The 17,196-nt window shown below is 42.2% G+C and overlaps 1 protein-coding gene across 1 annotated transcript in view; it reads left to right on the top strand.

The window, feature by feature from the left end:
• The window catches only part of LOC148161525 (succinate dehydrogenase cytochrome b560 subunit, mitochondrial), a 33,965-nt gene that overhangs the window by 12,197 nt on the left and 4,572 nt on the right, over positions 1 to 17,196 (top strand). The window contains exon 4 of the mRNA XM_088020809.1: positions 4,657 to 4,718. Within this exon, the coding sequence (XP_087876935.1) occupies positions 4,657 to 4,718 (62 nt within the window). The remainder of the gene's footprint in view (positions 1 to 4,656; positions 4,719 to 17,196) is intronic.

The following is a 17,196-nucleotide window of genomic DNA, read 5'->3' as shown; positions in this document are numbered from 1 at the left end:
TCCCTCTCTCACACTGTGTCTCTGTCAAATAAATAAATAAAATCTTAAAAAAAAAAAGAAAGAGAGAAAAAAAAAACTTTTTCAAGGGGTGCCTGGGTGGCTCAGTCGGTTAAGTATCTGCCTTCGACTCAGGTCATGATCCCAGGGTTCTGGGATCGAGCGTTGGGCTCCCGAGTGGGGAGCCTGCTTCTCCCTCTCCCTCTGCCACTCCCCCTGCTTGTGTGCTCTCTCTCTAATAAATCTTAAAAAAAAAAAAAAGAAACTTTTTAAAACTTAAGAGTTGGAAAGGTCCATTAAATTTAATTTCATCATCAACCTCATTGGTTTTCAGAGTGCTCACTGGGGCTTTGGATAGTCCACTAAGCTTCTGTGGATGGTTGTATGGGGGCTGGCCAACACGTAGATGAAACTATAGGCCCCCAGCCCTGGGTAACCAAAGCAACTTCACTTTGATCTGTTTTATATATTGCATTTTGCATTTCAAGAAAGGTGCTGTTCACACACACACAGGAAGTTAAAAGTCACGGTTGTACCTAATGAGTAAATATCTTCTGCAGTATTTTCTTATGGTTGTCTGCCCATGCTTGTATACGTCTAGTATACAAGGAACTCACTACCCCACTTTTCCAGTTTGGGAACTTCTCTTATCATCAGAAAGACACTTCTTTTATTGAAGTTGTTGCAACTTATATCTTCTAGCCAATAGCTCTAATTTTAACTTGAATCATATAAAATAAATGTAAGCACACTGGTTCTCTGACATCTGTTTATTGATTTTGAATGTCTTTTCATGAGCTTATTGTCCATTTACATATCCTCTTTGGAGAAAGGAATATTCAAATCCTATGCTCATTTTTTAAATTGGGTTGTCTTTTTACTTCTTTTTTTTTAACATTTTTTATTGTGGTGAAACGTGTAATATAAGACTTGCCCTTTTAACCATTTTTCAGTGCACAGTTCAGTGGCATTAAACATACTCACCTTGTACAAACCATCTCACCACTATCCATCTCCAGAATCCTTCATTAAACAATAATTCCCATTCTCCTCTGCCCCTAGCACCAGCCCCTAACCATTCGATTTTCTCTCTCTATAAATTTGACTACTCTGGGTACCTCATGAAATGGAATCATACAATGCTTGTCCTTTTGTGCCTGGCTTATTTCACTTGATGATGATATGATGAACTCTTCAAGGTTCATCCATATTGTAGACTGTGTCAGAATTTCATTCCTTTCTAAGGCTGAATAAATCCTCTGTTGTATGTGTACATTACATTTTGCTTATCTGTTCATCCACCCATGGACATTTGTGTTTCTTCCATCTTTCGGCTCTTGTGAATAATGCTGCAGTGAGCATTGGTGTACAAGTACCTCTTTCAGTTCTTTTGGGTATATATCCAGAAGTGGAACCAAACTGCTGGATCATATGGTAATTCCTTATTTAATTTTTTGAGGAACCCGCCATACTGTTTTCCACAGGAGCTGCACTGTTTTATGTTCCCACCAACAGTGTACAAGGGTTCCAATTTCTCTACCTCCTCATCAACACTTGTCATTTGTTGGGTTTTGTTTTTGTTTTTGTTTTTTTAGGTTTTATTTATTTATTTGATAGAGCAAGAGAGAACACAAGCAGGGCGTAGCGGCAGGCAGGGAGCCCAATGCGGGGCTCAATCCCAGGACCCTGGGATCATGACCTGAGCTGAAGGCAGTCACTTAACCAACTGAGCTACCCAGGTGCCCCATCATTTGTTCTTTTTGTTTGTTTTTAATAACAGCCATCCTAAGGGTGTGAAGAGGTATTGTGTTCTAATTTTGATTTGCCTCTCCCTAATGATTAGTGATGTTGAGCATCTTTTCATGTACTAACTGGCCATTTGTATATCTTCCTTAGAGAAATGCGCTTTACTTTGTCGATGGTATTACTTGCAACATGGTTGTTAAATAACTTGTTGAAATTCATATATCCTATGTCTCTAGCTTTCCTTGATTAACATTCCAGTAACAGTCAAAAAGGAAATAAAATTAGGGGCGCCTGGGTGGCTCAGTTGGTTAAGCGACTGCCTTCGGCTCGGGTCATGATCCTGGAGTCCCGGGATCGAGTCCCGCATCGGGCTCCCTGCTCAGCGGGGAGTCTGCTTCTCCCTCTGACCCTACCCCCTCTCATGTGCTCTCTCTCTCTCATTCTCTCTCTCAAATAAATAAATAAAATCTTTAAAAAAAAGGGAAATAAAATTAATACATCTCAAATCAGTGTATTTGTTGATTGCTCATAGTGTGCTTGATACACTTTTAGGAGTTGGAAATACAGAGATGAATAAGATCTAATCTGTGTTCAAAGGGATCTCATTATGTCCTGAAAAAAATTTTTCCTGAGGGAAAATTTTAGTGGCTCTTAGTGATTACTTTTTCTGCAAGTGAATTAAAACAGTCTTGATTTTCTATACTAGACTCTTACCTAATGTTTGAACAGGAAATAGTGGGAATAAAATGAAGGGAGGGAGGAAGGAAGGAAAGGAAGGAAGGCAGGCAGGCAGGAAAGAAGGAAGGAAGGAAGGAAATAAATAGTGGGAATGATTTGCCTTTGCTCTGTGATGTCTAGGCCTCAGCTAGAAAACACAAAAGCTGGGGCTGAATTAACCTGAAGATCCATTTACTCACACGACTTGGGTTGATTCCGGTTGTTAAGGGGCACCGTCCTTTTCTCCCCACCTGAGCCTTACAACCTGAGCTCTCTGCATGGGCTTATTTGGGCTTCCTCACAGCCTGAGACAGTGTGATTTGGAAGTCATGCCATATCAGTTCTGCTACATTCTCTTTCTTGAGGCCATCAATCATGAAGTTCTGCCCAGGTTCAAGGGGCACAATACTTACGTGCCTGATAAGGAGTGACAAGACTCTGGAAGGTCATGTGGGACTGGAAATAGTACTGTGGTTGTTTAGGAAATAAAATCTCCTTACCTCCTCAGCACTCAGCTGACCCAGGCTGTGGTTGTAACCATATTTGAAAATTAGGGTCATGTTTGACTGCAGCAGTTTCTCGTCTCACCCCCATTTTCCACTTCAGTATTTCTAAATATCCAGAGCCGTGCGCACGCTTCATCTGGTAGCTCTTCCGGTCATGGGATTTCATTCGCTGGCCGCGAGCCCTAAGTCCATTTGGAATGCTAAGCAGTGTCTTACAATTTCCCCACCTCTGTTTTTTTCAGTTCCCTCAAATCAATATTTGTTCTTTTTCAGTCTGATAATCATTCTCTTTGACAAATAAAATAGTTGAGCAATCTGCTTTGTACTCTGTCATCTATTAACATAAAATTGTCCATCCTGGTTAGGAGGCTTTCTTTCTCTGAATACAATTTTAAAAGCCCCTTTTTGTTGTCCTTGACATTTTTTGCAAGCCTCAGCTCATTCTGGGTTTTAGTCTCCTGATTTATCTAACCAAATTATGTCATTGTTCTCTGCTTGTCCTTTGTTATGTGGCTCTTCTTCTGCCTTTTATATTTATCCTGTTAAGTCTGAGTTAAGCAGAGTGGTGTCTAGCCAGTATTTTGGGTTTCTTTGGACATAACTCCTTTCTTACTGTGACCATTTTCATTACATAGTTAGAATTTCTTTTTGAGATTTTTTTTCAGCCTACTTGAGTAGCTTCCCTGTAGAGTGTTGAAAATATGATCTGACTATGCTCAGCTTTTCCTGTCTAAGCAGACTTTCCAAGATGAATGTTAACTTTATCCATAGACTCCCGTTGTTTCCATTTCACTAACCAATCCTCTCGAGCACGAGAACTAGGTCCAGGGGCGCCTGGGTGGCTCAGTCGTTAAGCGTCTGCCTTAGGCTCAGATCTTGATCCCAGGGTCCTGGGATGGAGCCCCGCATCGGGCTCCCTGCTCGGCGGGAAGCCTGCTTCTCCCTCTCCCACTACCCCTGCTTGTGTTCCCTCTCTTGCTGTCTCTGTCAAATAAATAAATAAAAATCTTAAAAAAAAAAAAAAGATAGGTCTAGAATATAGCAGTGTTAGTTGTCCTTCTACAGAAATGCTCTGGCAAATTAATGGTTCAGAACATGATTTAGAAAGGGGTTTGATGACAAAGTATTTAGAAATGACCGTGGATTAAACATTTACTAAATCCAGGAAAATTGGATTTAAAAATTTGGGATAGGTAGTTTATTAGGGAATAAATGGTATGCTCAGTGTGAATATTTATGGGCACATAATAAAAAATAAGAAAGAGTTCAAGGGTGACTGTATATTCTATGAAACTAGATCAACAAAACTCACTTCGTTTTCCTTTTACTTCAGTCTTTTGACTGGCACAAGGAAGGACTCAGGTGGTTGTATTCTAGTGATTATTTTCTAGGTAGATGCAACTTTAATTGGTGTCTTTGACCCACTCACGTTGTTTCTTCTTATGAAAAGAGGAGTTTTGAGTTGTGATTGATTTCCTTCTGGTAAAAGGAGGGATGCTTCTCCTGAAATAAATCAGTTTTCGTATATTCAAACTAGAAAGTGGAAACACAAGAATGCAAAAGCTGTTTTGTTTTTATGTGTAAATAGTGCCTATTTCCAAAGTGGTTTATATTCTCTTCGCCAAAATGGAATCTCTCTTATGGTGTCATATTTTCCTTTTTTTAATTGCCTTTGTGTATTTCTTCGCAGTTGGTCTCTTCCCATGGCGATGTCCATTTGCCACCGTGGTACTGGTGTGGCCTTGAGTGCAGGTATGTAGATGTGTATTTATGCACACGTATGTGTGCACACGTGCACACACACACACCCTTCGAAGAACTTTGCTGTTTCTGTGGCTCTTAGCACTGCCTCCTCTACAAATCAGCAACTTGATTTAAAGAAAATGATGAGTCCTTTTAAGCTTATTGTTCATTCATTCCTTTAACAGTTCATTCTGAGTTTCCAGTGTGCGCACGTTCTTAGCCAGTTTTTTTTTTTTTAAGTTTTTTTTAATTTAAGCAATCTCTACACCCCATGTGGGTCTTGAACTCACAACCCTGAGATTAAGAGTTGCGTACTCTTCCGACTGAGCCAGCCAGGTGCCCCTACTTAGCAAGTTTTTAAATCATCCCTAGCACATCCTGATGTTATAGTTATTGAAATTGCAGAGAGCAGAGATAGAAATGTCATAAAGGTGGGCTAGCTGACTAAACATTGACCAAACACAGTCCAAGATTAGTCATCAACCTTATTCTTCCAGAAACTCCGTTTTAGCACCCATTCTTTATCACCTAGAATTGATCAGGCCCAAAAAGATTAAGTCAATCTCCAATTTCACAAAATCTTCATTTACAGCCCAGAATGTCTATTTATTTACTTATATAGTATGAATTGTATGCTGGTCCTAGATAGTGCGTCCATTTCAGGTAGTAAAGTTTATTACAGGTAGGAAGTGTGCAGATTATAATTAGGTTTTGGGATCTGATGCATCATTCCACAATAGAGAGATGCTTTACAAGAGGATCAGCTATATTTAAAAATTTTCCCTGGCTTGTCCTGGAAACATGGACATATATCTGTTTTCTCTAATATTTTTCAGGGCCCCCCTGGGCTCCTGTAGACTCTGTTTTTACTGAAGTGGTCATCAGTAGGACTGGTGGCTCAAGTGGAGGGACCCTGTATTTAGGGAGCTGCTGCTGAGACACTGGCAGAAATGCTCTAACATCACGTTTTTGCCATTCAAAATCAGATTTGTTTTGTTGAAAATCAAGTAGGGTTAGGAACTCCTATCCAAGACCTGATGTTATCATTCCTATATTATCATTCCTTTGGTTGGTAAAGGGATGATGGAATCCAGGTATAAGGATGATTGCTGTTGCCTGGGAATCTGTGTATAGTTTCTGGCTTTTAACCCACTTGGACTGAAAGAATACGATACATTTCAGGATTAGGCTCTTCTAGCTGTAAATTCATGGTTACTTTATTTCTGCTTACCTAGAATCTTATAATTGTTAGATTGATACTTTACGCTTAGTTTGGTGGTATTGATGAGCAGACTTAATCCTAAAAATCATTGAGATAACAAGAGTAGTTTATTAGGCTTTAGAGTCCCCCCCTTTTTTTTAAAGATTTTGTTTATTTGAGGGAGAGAGAATGGAGCAGGGGGAGGGGGAGAGGGAGAAGCAGAAGCAGACTCCCCACTGAGCAGGGAGCCCGACATGGGGCTCGATCCCGGGACTCCGGGATTGTGACCTCAGCCGAAGGCAGATGCTTAATGGACTGAGCCACCCAGGCGCCCCTAGATTCCTTTTTTATGTCCGTGTATTTATTACCACTGAATGAGAAAGGGGAATTGACTCTTTCATAGATGATAATGACAAAAAAGTATTAGTTTGCCAAACATAGCTGAGGTTGATATATTTTTTTCACAAGTGTACTTAATAATCATTTATTTTTTCTATCTTAATCCCCTTGAATGACCTTGTATTCATCAGTGTTTATTCAGTTTTTCCCTAACCTTGTCCCCTAATCCTGTGATAGAACGTAATGGCTGTTTTTACGTATGGTAGTAGTTCTCATGTTTCCCTCGAATGCTGAAGGTCCATTCAGAACTGGAAGGGAACCGGTTTTTGCTAGATGGTTGACATAGGCATCTTAGTCAACTCTCTAAACCTCGGTTTATTCCTTATAAAATGAGCATATTAATAAAGCCTATACCAGAATTGATGGAATTTCAAGAAAGTATATGTTGGATGTTGACTTATGAAAACAGGGATGAGAAGCACAATAAACTGAAGGGCAGCAGTCTCTTAGAAGATGATGTGCACTGGACCAAATGGTGAGAAGAATTGGGTCATTTGGCCTGAAATGAAGTCAATCCCAGCAACTATGATCTTTGCATTCTTGTGGCTGTCTTCCAGTCTCTTTTTCACATAACAGCAGGAAAAACAAAAAGCTTATGAAAATAAATTGAATCATGTCACACTTAGAATCATCCTATTACTGTATTTGCCTTTGCACTTAGATTACAATTCAAATTTCCATTGTGGCAGAAAGTGTGCTGCCTGATCTGGCCTTGTCGAGCTCACCTCTGCCTTGCCTCCCCTTGCTCCTGTGCTCTGCCACCCTGGTCTTTGAATTCCTTTGAATGAGCAAAACTCTTTCTCACTGACAATGGCTCTGGCCATCGCATGTTTTAGTCCCTTAATCTGAAATGTCTACCCCTACCCTTTGCTGTGCCATGCATGGTTACTTCCTCTTTATCCTTTCGATCGGAACAGAATTGTCAGCTTAAACAGTATTTTGCTTACCACCATCTCTGAAGAAGGAGTTTCTGGTTCTAGTTCTTTTGTTAATTTTCTGTGTCACAACACTGTTCTTTTATAGTTCTTACTGTACTGGTTGTTTATTTCAGAGCTTTTATTATATATTTATAATTATTTTGTTTATAAATCTGTCTCTTTTACGAGACTGCAGACTCTTCAGAGAGTGGGGACTACATCTATCTTCTTTACCGTTCGCACCCTCTAGCGAGCACTCAGTAGGTACTTGGATCTCTGTTTACTAAAAGAATATGCCCATCTGACTCATTTTGCTCATGGTGGTCATTTCAGAACTGTTCATTCTTCCTGCCTTCTAATTAGTTTCCTGCTATGCATTAGAAATTAGAGAGTGATAGTAATAGCCTCTACCCTCGAGGGCAGAGGAGTCTAAGGAGTAATACAAATAAATATTTATGATGCACTATGATAACTTTTTAAAAAGATTTATGTATGTATTTTAGAGAGGGGGAGAGAGAGAGAGGGTGTGCAGTGGGGAAGGGCAGAGGGAGAGGGATAGAGAATCTTAAACAGACTTTGCACTGAGCGTGGAGCCCAATGTGGGGCTTGGCGTAGGGCTCGATCCCACGACCCTGAGATCACAACCTGAGCCGAAATCAAGAGTTGGGTGCCCAACTGACTGCACCACGCAGGCACCCCTGTTACAACTTTTTACTAGAGCTAAGGGATCCCTGAGGAGAGACCATCTCTGAAGGAGTTGGAGAGCTTGAAGAAGGATGAGTAGGAGAATTCATGAAGAGGAGGTAGAGGATGCATTTAACAGAGAAACTACCTTATTAACATAGAAACTACCTTATGCAAAGGCCTAGTGGTTGGGAAGTGTCCAGAGTCACTGGATAGTGATGACTGGGTCTGATTGTTTGAGAGTAGTATTTATGGGAAAAGTGGCAGAAGGTAAGGCTGAAAAGTGTGCCAAACAGTAAAGGACTTTGACTGCCCCGCAGAGAAGTTGGAACTTGATCCTGTAGACTGTTGGATGTCATAAAAGGCTCCTGTTCCCAGGGTGCCTGGGTGGCTAAGTTGGTAGAGCACACAACTCTTGATCTTGGGATCATGGTCATGGGTTCAAGCCCCCACTGGGCATAGAGATTACATTTAAAAAAAAAAAAGTTCCTGTTCTTATTTGTTCCAGTAATAAGATAGGCTGCCAGAACAAATCCATGACCAAGGTATTTATCCAGACTGTAGAGATTTTGCAGTATATATAAATTTGCAATATATAAATTCTAAAAAACATGTTGAACCAAAAAGTTTGATGACACTAGTTTGACTTTAAAATAGAATTTAATCAAAAAGAACTTTATAGGGGTACCTAGGTGGCTCAGTTGGTTAAGCATCCAACTCTTGATTTTGTCTTAAGTCATCATCTCAGGGTTGTGAGATCGAGCCCCGCATCAGGCTCTGTGCTGGGTGTGGAGCCTGCTTAAGATTTTCTCTCTACCTCTGAGCTCATGAAAACACTTTACTTACATTTACTGATTTTTTTAAATGAAGGATGCAACTCAGAACAGCCAAATGGAACAGAAATGTAGGGCAAGGTATAGGGGAGGAGAGGGGGAGTATGCATGGAGCTTCCATGCCTTTTCTGGTGTTAAATAACACCAGAATAGGGCGCCTGGGTGGCTCAGTTGGTTAAGCGACTGCCTTTGGCTCAGGTCATGATCCTGGAGTCCCGGGATCGAGTCCCACATCGGGCTCCCTGCTCAGCGGGGAGTCTGCTTCTCCCTCTGCCCCTCCCCCCTCTCATGTGTTCTCTCTCTCTCTCATTCTCTCTCTCAAATAAAATCTTTAAAAAAAAAAAAACATCATTAGTTTAAAAAAAAAAAAAATAACACCAGAATGCAGCTGTGTAAATAGGAAGATCTAATTGGTTTTATTCATTGATTCATGAATTGGCAGCATCCCATCTAGTGAGGAGAGAGATGCTCTGCTGAGCTAAACAAAAGAAGTTTTTAAAGGTAGAGAGAAGGCTTAACAACAACAACAACAAATAGGGGCACCTGGCTGGCTCAGTCATGTGGCTCTTGATCTTGAGGTTGTGAGTTGGAGACCCATGTTGGGTGTAGCGATTAGTTAAAATCTTTAAAGAAAGAAGAAGGAAGGAAAGAAAGGAATTTATTAACGAGGAATGCATTGTTTAGGCAGGGTTGTCCTCCTACGGGGAGTGGAAGGTATCTATCAGTAAGTGTCCTGGCATTGACCAGGAAGTTCCGTGTTGACTGGTTAAAGGTTACACTCCTGGGGACTTGAAACTGCAGTTAGGTTAGGCATTAAGTTAGGTTTGCTGATTTGGCCTAACATGTCACGATGTTAGGCCTGTGGTTTCTTTTAACACCACCCTGTCAGCACCTTGATGTGTTCCACAACTTGAAAGCTGTCCAAACCCTATAGTTCAGGGGTTTTTATGGAGGTTTCATCACCTAGGCAAGATTGCTTAAATCATTGACCATTAGCTCAATCACCAGCCACTCCTTTGCAGATACCTGGGGGGTGGGGATGGGGATGAAAGTTTCAACCCTCAGTCATGCCTTGGTCTTTCTGGCAACAGGCCCCCATCCTGAAGCCTCCAGAGGCCCCCATCCACCAGTCATCCCAATAGCATACTAAAGGCACTCTTCATCACTCTAGAGGTTCCAAAGGTTTCAGAATCTGTGTGCCAGGAACTGGGGGAAAAGACCAAATAGATATTTCTTATCGTATCACATCTTTTTTTTTTTAAGATTTTATTTATTTATTAGAGAGAGAATGAGAGCACGAGAGGGAAGAGGGTCAGAGGGAGAAGCGGGGCTCCCTGCTGTGGGACTCGATCCCGGGACTCCAGGATCATGACCTGAGCCGAAGGCAGTCGCTTAACCAACTGAGCCACCCAGGCGCCCTCGTATCACATCTTTGAACAAGGAATAGCAATCAGTTTATCCAATCAGAAGTGACTGGCCAAAGCTTTCCTCATTACAAGTGAAAAATATATGAGAGGAAACCAAATATGCGATTTCCTAAATTCTCCTCTGATGTCTAGGATACTGGGAAGCACGCAATAGCCTCTCCTCCTACAACCTCAGCTCCTGAGGAGGGACCCCTCTAACAGCTAAACGACGTAAATTGGGAAAACAAAGCTGTCCCGTCTAATTGCCAAGACAAATTAAATGGTGCTTTCGCTTGGCTGCCGGGACGAGCTCCAGCCTCCTCCATGGCAGTGAAATGCAGTATACACAGCACTGGGCGGGTTGTCCGGAAGCCCTGCGGCCACTTCCAGGACCCTCCGTAAGCTCTCTCAGACACTTCTTCCCAGCAAGCCCCTGCAGATGTCACTGCAGGTGAAAATGAAAACATGTGAAAGAGCCTTGGTGGAGCTGTCCAAGTGATGATTAAAACTCGGGGTGACGGCCCCTGATTGCTCTTTTAGCTGAAATGTCCTCACAGTAATCTCATCGTGTTAAGTCATGCCTGTGGCTTCCCTGCCGCCTCTGGGGGTCGGGGTGGAGTGGGGGCAGGAGGGTTCCTGCTCTGAGAAGAAGACGCATTTTCTCTTCCGGCGACTGTCAGCCTTGCCAGGCCGTGTCATCTTGGTAATGCGAGGACAGAGCTGTCGCACTCGTGAAGCAGGAGAGGCTGAGAGCGAGACTTTCAACTACGAATGATCAGACATTTACTGAATGGTATAGAAGTAAATATTCCAAGCATTAATGTAAATCGTAATCACTACCAGGCCTGTATCAGGAACTTCATATCTAGGACTTAATTCTCACAGTCCGAACAATGCATTATTAATATAAGCAGTAGAGAAGTGAGGAAACAGTAGCTGGTTAGTGGCAGAGGGGGAACTGAACTCACGTTGCCTTTCGCCAGAGGTGGTGTTCTCACCACTTTCTCTACACCACCTCAGTGACCAGGATTCCTAATGTATACATAACACATCACAGTTGAGAATCAGTGACTAATGGCCCATCTCATGGAAAGTCCAGAAGAAAAAAACAGCCACTTCGGAGTTCCACTGGTTACCTTATAAGTCTGTATGGAAGGCCTTCAGCTTTTCCTGTGTGTCCCCACAGGCTCTCACTGACAGGCTGATTCTTCAGCCTGGCCTGTATGAAAGTCAGTGTGGAGCAGGGAATGATGCTGATGTTCAGTCTGATACTCAGGGTTGGATATGTTCTCTATCCAACAGTGTATACATCTCATTAGTAAATAATTGTGGTTATTTAAGAGTGAAATTTTTAAAATTTTTCTATTATGGTGATGATTTTTTTCTTTCAAATGGCTACGAAATTGTTAGGACATAAATACTTGAGTTGCTTGAATCGAATTACTTAAGAAACAACCGTTAGGTATTTCTTTTGGCTTAGGGGCACTCTGAAAAAAAATTACTGAAAACACTGAGGTACCATGAACTGAGCTAGTTTGAGAAGATTTAGGAAGAAGATATGACCCAAGAGGATTCAAGGATCTTTGACAGTCTGGACAGATAGGAGGTTAGGGGGCCCCTCCACTGTTCTTTGAATTTCAGTGCAAACCCGCAGCTCCGAAACTTCAACAGCCACACATGTGCCTTAGATATCCGGACAGACTCAGCCCTGATCTATGCACCCAACGTGACAGCAGTCAGACCACTGAGTCCCAGGGAGGGCCGCTCATAGCAACACTAACCTCTTAGAAGACCAGACTGATAGGACTGCCTCATCTTAGAATAACACCACCTACTCTCAGATAACCTTCCAGAGTCAAAACTAATGGAAATCCCGGGAGGTGAACAGCAATGTCTTCAGCCTTTGCTTCTATGAATGTTAATGGAATTTTGTCAGTTAATTCAAAAGCAAACGAATGTCTCAAAATAAATCAGATGTTCTTGACACCATTCTGCTACACCAGGTTTTTCAAGATCGATATTTTTTAAACCATGGAAACACCAGCAAGTCTAAAAGAACAGTTATGAGTCAGGAGTTTATAGGTGCTTAAGAAAAAAGTGTGGTGTTAGTGGAAAGAATCTGAGTTTTGTGTTCGAATCCCAGCCTATTCACTTAATGCTCAGTAAACTTGGATATGCTTAATGTTTCTGAACCTCATTTCTTCAGCTGTTAGTGAAATGAAAGTGCTACTAATTTTTCAGATTGTTAGGAAGATTAAATAATTATGTAAGTTTTAGTGAATGGTGGCTGTAGCAATAAACATATTTGAAATAGGTGGTATTTTTCTGATGGGTTTGGTACTTAAAAACATAAAATGACACAGTGTCTCTGGATGTACACAAAATGGTTTATCTCTGAGTGGTGTGGGATTATGGAGAACTTTTCTAAACCATACATTTCTATAATGTTGTAGTTCTTTGCAGTGTTTTTATAATCTGAAAAAGCAAGTGATGTCTCTGGTTTATAATCTGAAAAAGTAAGTGATGTCTCTGGGAGGTCAGGGAGATCTGGGGATCATTACACAAATTCCAATCCAGATGTAATTAGAAGAGAGACTGTATTGGCTGCCCTGTTCTTTCAAAAAGGCCCTTTTCTGAACTGTTTTTACTCACAACACTTCTGACACCAAATGCATGTTCTTCCCATTAACAACAAATTTTCCAATTCTCCAGGCACCAACTGGGTGTCTCCAATTCAGTGCAGCACTGATACTCACTACTCAGAGTTAGTGCAGACCCCCACAGGTTAAGGGCACAGCCCCACAAGATGGCCCCCCACTTCAGTCTCTAGCCACGTTACCAGCTGTACTTCCTGACCCAGTAGCATTGAGAACCTGTTTTGTGTTGCTCTCTGTGTGAACTGTGGCGCTTCCAGAAATGAGGAGCCATGGCCCTTGCCCTCGAGGACTTCACCTCCCCCAGTTGCCCCATCCACACTTCAGACTTCACTCATCGCTTAGATGCAGGTGACCCTCAAATCTGTGTCTTTAAGCCAGAGCCCAGTTAGCTTTAGGCCTTTAGTCAGCTGCTTATTGCGTATCCTCACGTGCTGTTCCGTAGGTACCTCCAACTTAGTGGTACTCTCAATTGATCGGCATCATCCTCAGACAAATCAAAAGTGAAACTAAAAACGGCCTGCATTTCCTTCGTTCCCTGTGTGGGTGAAGGGCATTATCTAGTCAGCCCTTGTAAACCACCATCCTTGACTTACCTCATTTACCCCAAATCCCCAAATTTTCCAGATTTTCCATTCTTTATTCTCCCTGTTACTGTCTTCGGTCAAGCCCTCCCCTTCGTCCACGGGAGACTTGGAACTACCACAGCATCCTATTCAGACTGCCTGCCTCTACCGACTCCTCTCATCTGTCCCCCTGTTGCTGCCAAGTTGACCTTTTCAAAGGGTGTATCTGACCATATCGCTGTCCAGTTTAAAACTCTTAATGATTTAGCAGTCCCATTAGGGGTGGCGGTATTTGACCCAAGTAACCTTCCCTCCTTCTGGGGCCAGGGCAGGTCATCGTTTCTGTATATGATACAGCCTAAGAATCCTTCCCACTATAACACCTTTTTTTTTTTTTTTTTAATTTCAGGTATACAGTATATTGATTTGACAACTGTATACATTACTCAGGGCTCAGGATAAGTGAAGTCGCCACCTGTCACCATATAGTGTCTTTACAATAGTCCCTATATTCAACTATATTCCCTATGCTGGACTTTTCATCTCTGATTTATTTACTTCATAACTGGAAGTTTGTACCTCTTAATCCCCTTCATGTATTTCACCTGTTCCCCCACCCACTTCCCCTCTGGCAACCATGAGTTTGTTCTCTGTATTGAAGAGTCCATTTGTTTGTTTGCTTTGTTTTTTAGATTCCACATATAAGTGAAATCATATGGTATTTGTCTTTTTCTTTTTAAGGTTTTGTTTTTGAGAGAGAATACGAGCACACGGGGTGGGGGGTGGGGCAGGGCAGAGGGAGAAGCAGATTCCCTGCTGAGCAGGGAGCCCAATGTGGGACTTGATCCCAGGACCCTGGGATCATGACCTGAGCCGAAGGCAGACACTTAACCGACTGAACCACCCAGGCACCTGGCATTCGTCTTTTTCTAGCTAACTTATTTCTTAGCATAATACACTCTTGGCCCATCCATGTTGTTGCAGATGGCGGATCTCATTCTTTTTTTTTTTTTTTTTTAAGATTTTATTTATTTATTTGACAGAGACACACAGCGAGAGAGGGAACACAAGCAGCGGGAGTGGGAGAGGGAGAAGCAGGCTTCCCACTGAGCAGGGAGCCCGATGCAGGGCTTGATCCCAGGACCCTGGGATCATGACCCGAGCTGAAGGCAGACGCTTAACGACTGAGCCACCCAGGCGCCCCCAGATCTCATTCTTCTTTATGCCTGAGTGATCTTCTACTGTGTACATATACCACATCTTTGTCCATACATCTACTGATGGACGCTTGGGCTGCTTCCATATCTTCCATTGTAAATAATGTTGCCATAAACATAGGCGATTAGTGTTTTTGTTATTGTTGTTATTTATTTTTAGTAATCTCTACACCCAACATGGGGCTTGAACTCACGACCCTGAGGTCAAGAGTCATGCTCCTCCGACTGAGCCAGCCAGGCGCCCTGCATTAGTGTTTTTGTTTTCTTTGGGTAAATATCCAGTAGTGGAATTACTGGGTTATATGGTATTTCTGTTTTTAATTTTTTGAGGAACCTCCGTACTGTTTCCCACAGTGTTTGTACCCATTTACATTCCCATCACCGGTGTGCAAGGGTTCTCTTTTCCCCACGTCCTTGCCGGCACTTGGTATTTCTTCTCTTTTGGATACTAGGCATTCTGACTGGTGTGAGGTGATACCTCATATTGGTTTTGATTTGCATTTCCCTGATGATTAATGATACTGTGCATCTTTTCATGTATGTGTTGGCCATCTATATGTCTTCCTAAAACACTTTAGATAGCCATTATTAATTGATGAGGGTTGGCACTGAGATGAACTGTGTTTGGCACCAGGATGAAATCTGTCCTCCTTGCCTGGCAGGATCAAGTTTAAAATCTGTAGTTTAGCATGTAAGGCCCTCCTCGATTGTGTCCTGCCACTCCGCACTTCTCTGCCCCCTCATCTCTTCTCTCAAAACTTAGCTTAAATACACCTCTGGGAAAAAGCTTTTCAGGATACTCTGCCCCTCCGACCAGATGGATTTCGATTGTTCTGTGTGTTCCTGAGCACCCCATGCACACATACCCCTTTGTTACGGTGCTAGTGCCCTCCAGCACCTTACCTTGGACTGTAGATTGATTTACTTAAGTGTCTCCCCTACTAAACCATAAGCTTCTTTTTTGTTTTAAATATTTATTTATTTGAGAGAAAGAGTGCATGAGATGGGGGAGGGTCAGAGGGAAAAGGAAGCTCCCTGCTGAGCGGGGAGCCTGATGTGGGGCTCAGTCCCGGGACTCCAGGATCATGACCCAAGCTGAAAGCAGACACTTAACCCACTGAGCCACCCAGCCATCCCTAATTCTGTCAACGTTTTGAGAAACTGCCAGATTGTTTTCCAAAGTGGCTGTACCATTTCACATTCCCACCAGCAATATGTGAGATCCTAATTTCTCTACATCCTTGCCAACACTTGTTATTATCTGTTTTTTTATATTTATGTTATTAAATATAAATTAGGGGCGCCTGGGTGGCTCAGTCATTAAGCGTCTGCCTTCAGCTCAGGTCATGATCTCAGGGTCCTGGGATCGAGCCCCGCATCGGGCTCCTCGCTCTGAGGGAGGCCTGCTTCTCCCTCCCCCACTCCCCCTGCTTGTGTTCCCTCTCTCGCTGTCTCTCTCTCTGTCAAATAAATAAAGTGTTAAAAATAAATTAATTAATTAAATATAATTCAGCTATATTTGAGGGGCATCTGGGTAGCTCAGTTGGTTAAGCGTCTGACTTCATTTTAGCTCAGGTCATGATCTCAGGAGTCCTGCATCGGGCTCCATGCTAGGCTTAAGATTCTCTCTCTCCTTCTCCCTCTGCCCCTCCCCCCCTGCTCACTTGCTCGCATAGTCTCTCTCTGTCTAGGGAAAAAAATTAAACACATTTGGTATTTATATAAATGTGTATATCTTATATAAATGCACATAATTTTATATTTATATATTATAACATCCTAGTAGGTGTGAAGTAGCATCTCATCGTGGTTTTTTTTTTTTTTTTTTAAGATTTTATTTATTAGAGAGGGAGAGCACAGAAGGAAAGCGAGAGGGAGAAGCAACTCCCCGCTGAGCAGAGAGCCTGATGCAGGACTTGATCCCAGGACCCTGGGAAAATGACCTGAGCCGAAGGCAGATGCTCAACTGACTCTGTCACCCGGGCTGTCTCTCATTGAGGTTTTGATTTGCATTTCCCTAACGGCTAATGGTGTTGAGCATCTTTTCGTATACTTATTGGCCATTTAATTATCTATGTTTGGAGAGATACCTATTTAGATCCTTTGTCCATTTTTAAATTGGGTTGTCTTTTTATTATTGAGTTGTAAGAGTCTTCAGTATATTCTGGATACGTGTCCCTTACAGACATATGATCTGCAAATATTTTCTGTCACTCTGTGTTGTCTTCTTACTTCTTTTTCCAATTTGAGGATCGTGGCCTACCATGGTACATTGGTTTCAGGTGTACGGCGTACTGGGTTAGCTCCTCAGTACAGTAGGCTGTGCTCAGCGCAGTTGCAGCCACCATCTGTCCGCACGCACCCTAGCACACTACCATTGACTGTGTTCCCTGTGCTGTGCCTTTTGTTCATCTTTTTACTTTCTTAATGACATTGTTTGTTTGCAGCACAAAAATTTTTAATTTTGATAAAATCCAATTTATTCTTTTGTTACGATGGTTTTGGCACCGTATCTAAGAAACCAGTGCCTAATATAGGGTCATGAAGATTGACTCCTGTGGTTTCTTCTCAGAGTTTTAATATTTTAGCTCTTACGTTCAGCTCTCCGAT

The sequence above is a fragment of the Eumetopias jubatus genome, unplaced genomic scaffold (genome assembly GCF_037043125.1).
Source record: "Eumetopias jubatus isolate StellerSeaLion01/CBP00866 unplaced genomic scaffold, mEumJub1_p1.0 scaffold_182, whole genome shotgun sequence".
In the NCBI taxonomy this organism is placed as follows: Eukaryota; Metazoa; Chordata; class Mammalia; order Carnivora; family Otariidae; genus Eumetopias; species Eumetopias jubatus.
Note: the sequence above shows the minus strand (reverse complement) of the source record. Positions and strands in the feature narration are given on the sequence as shown.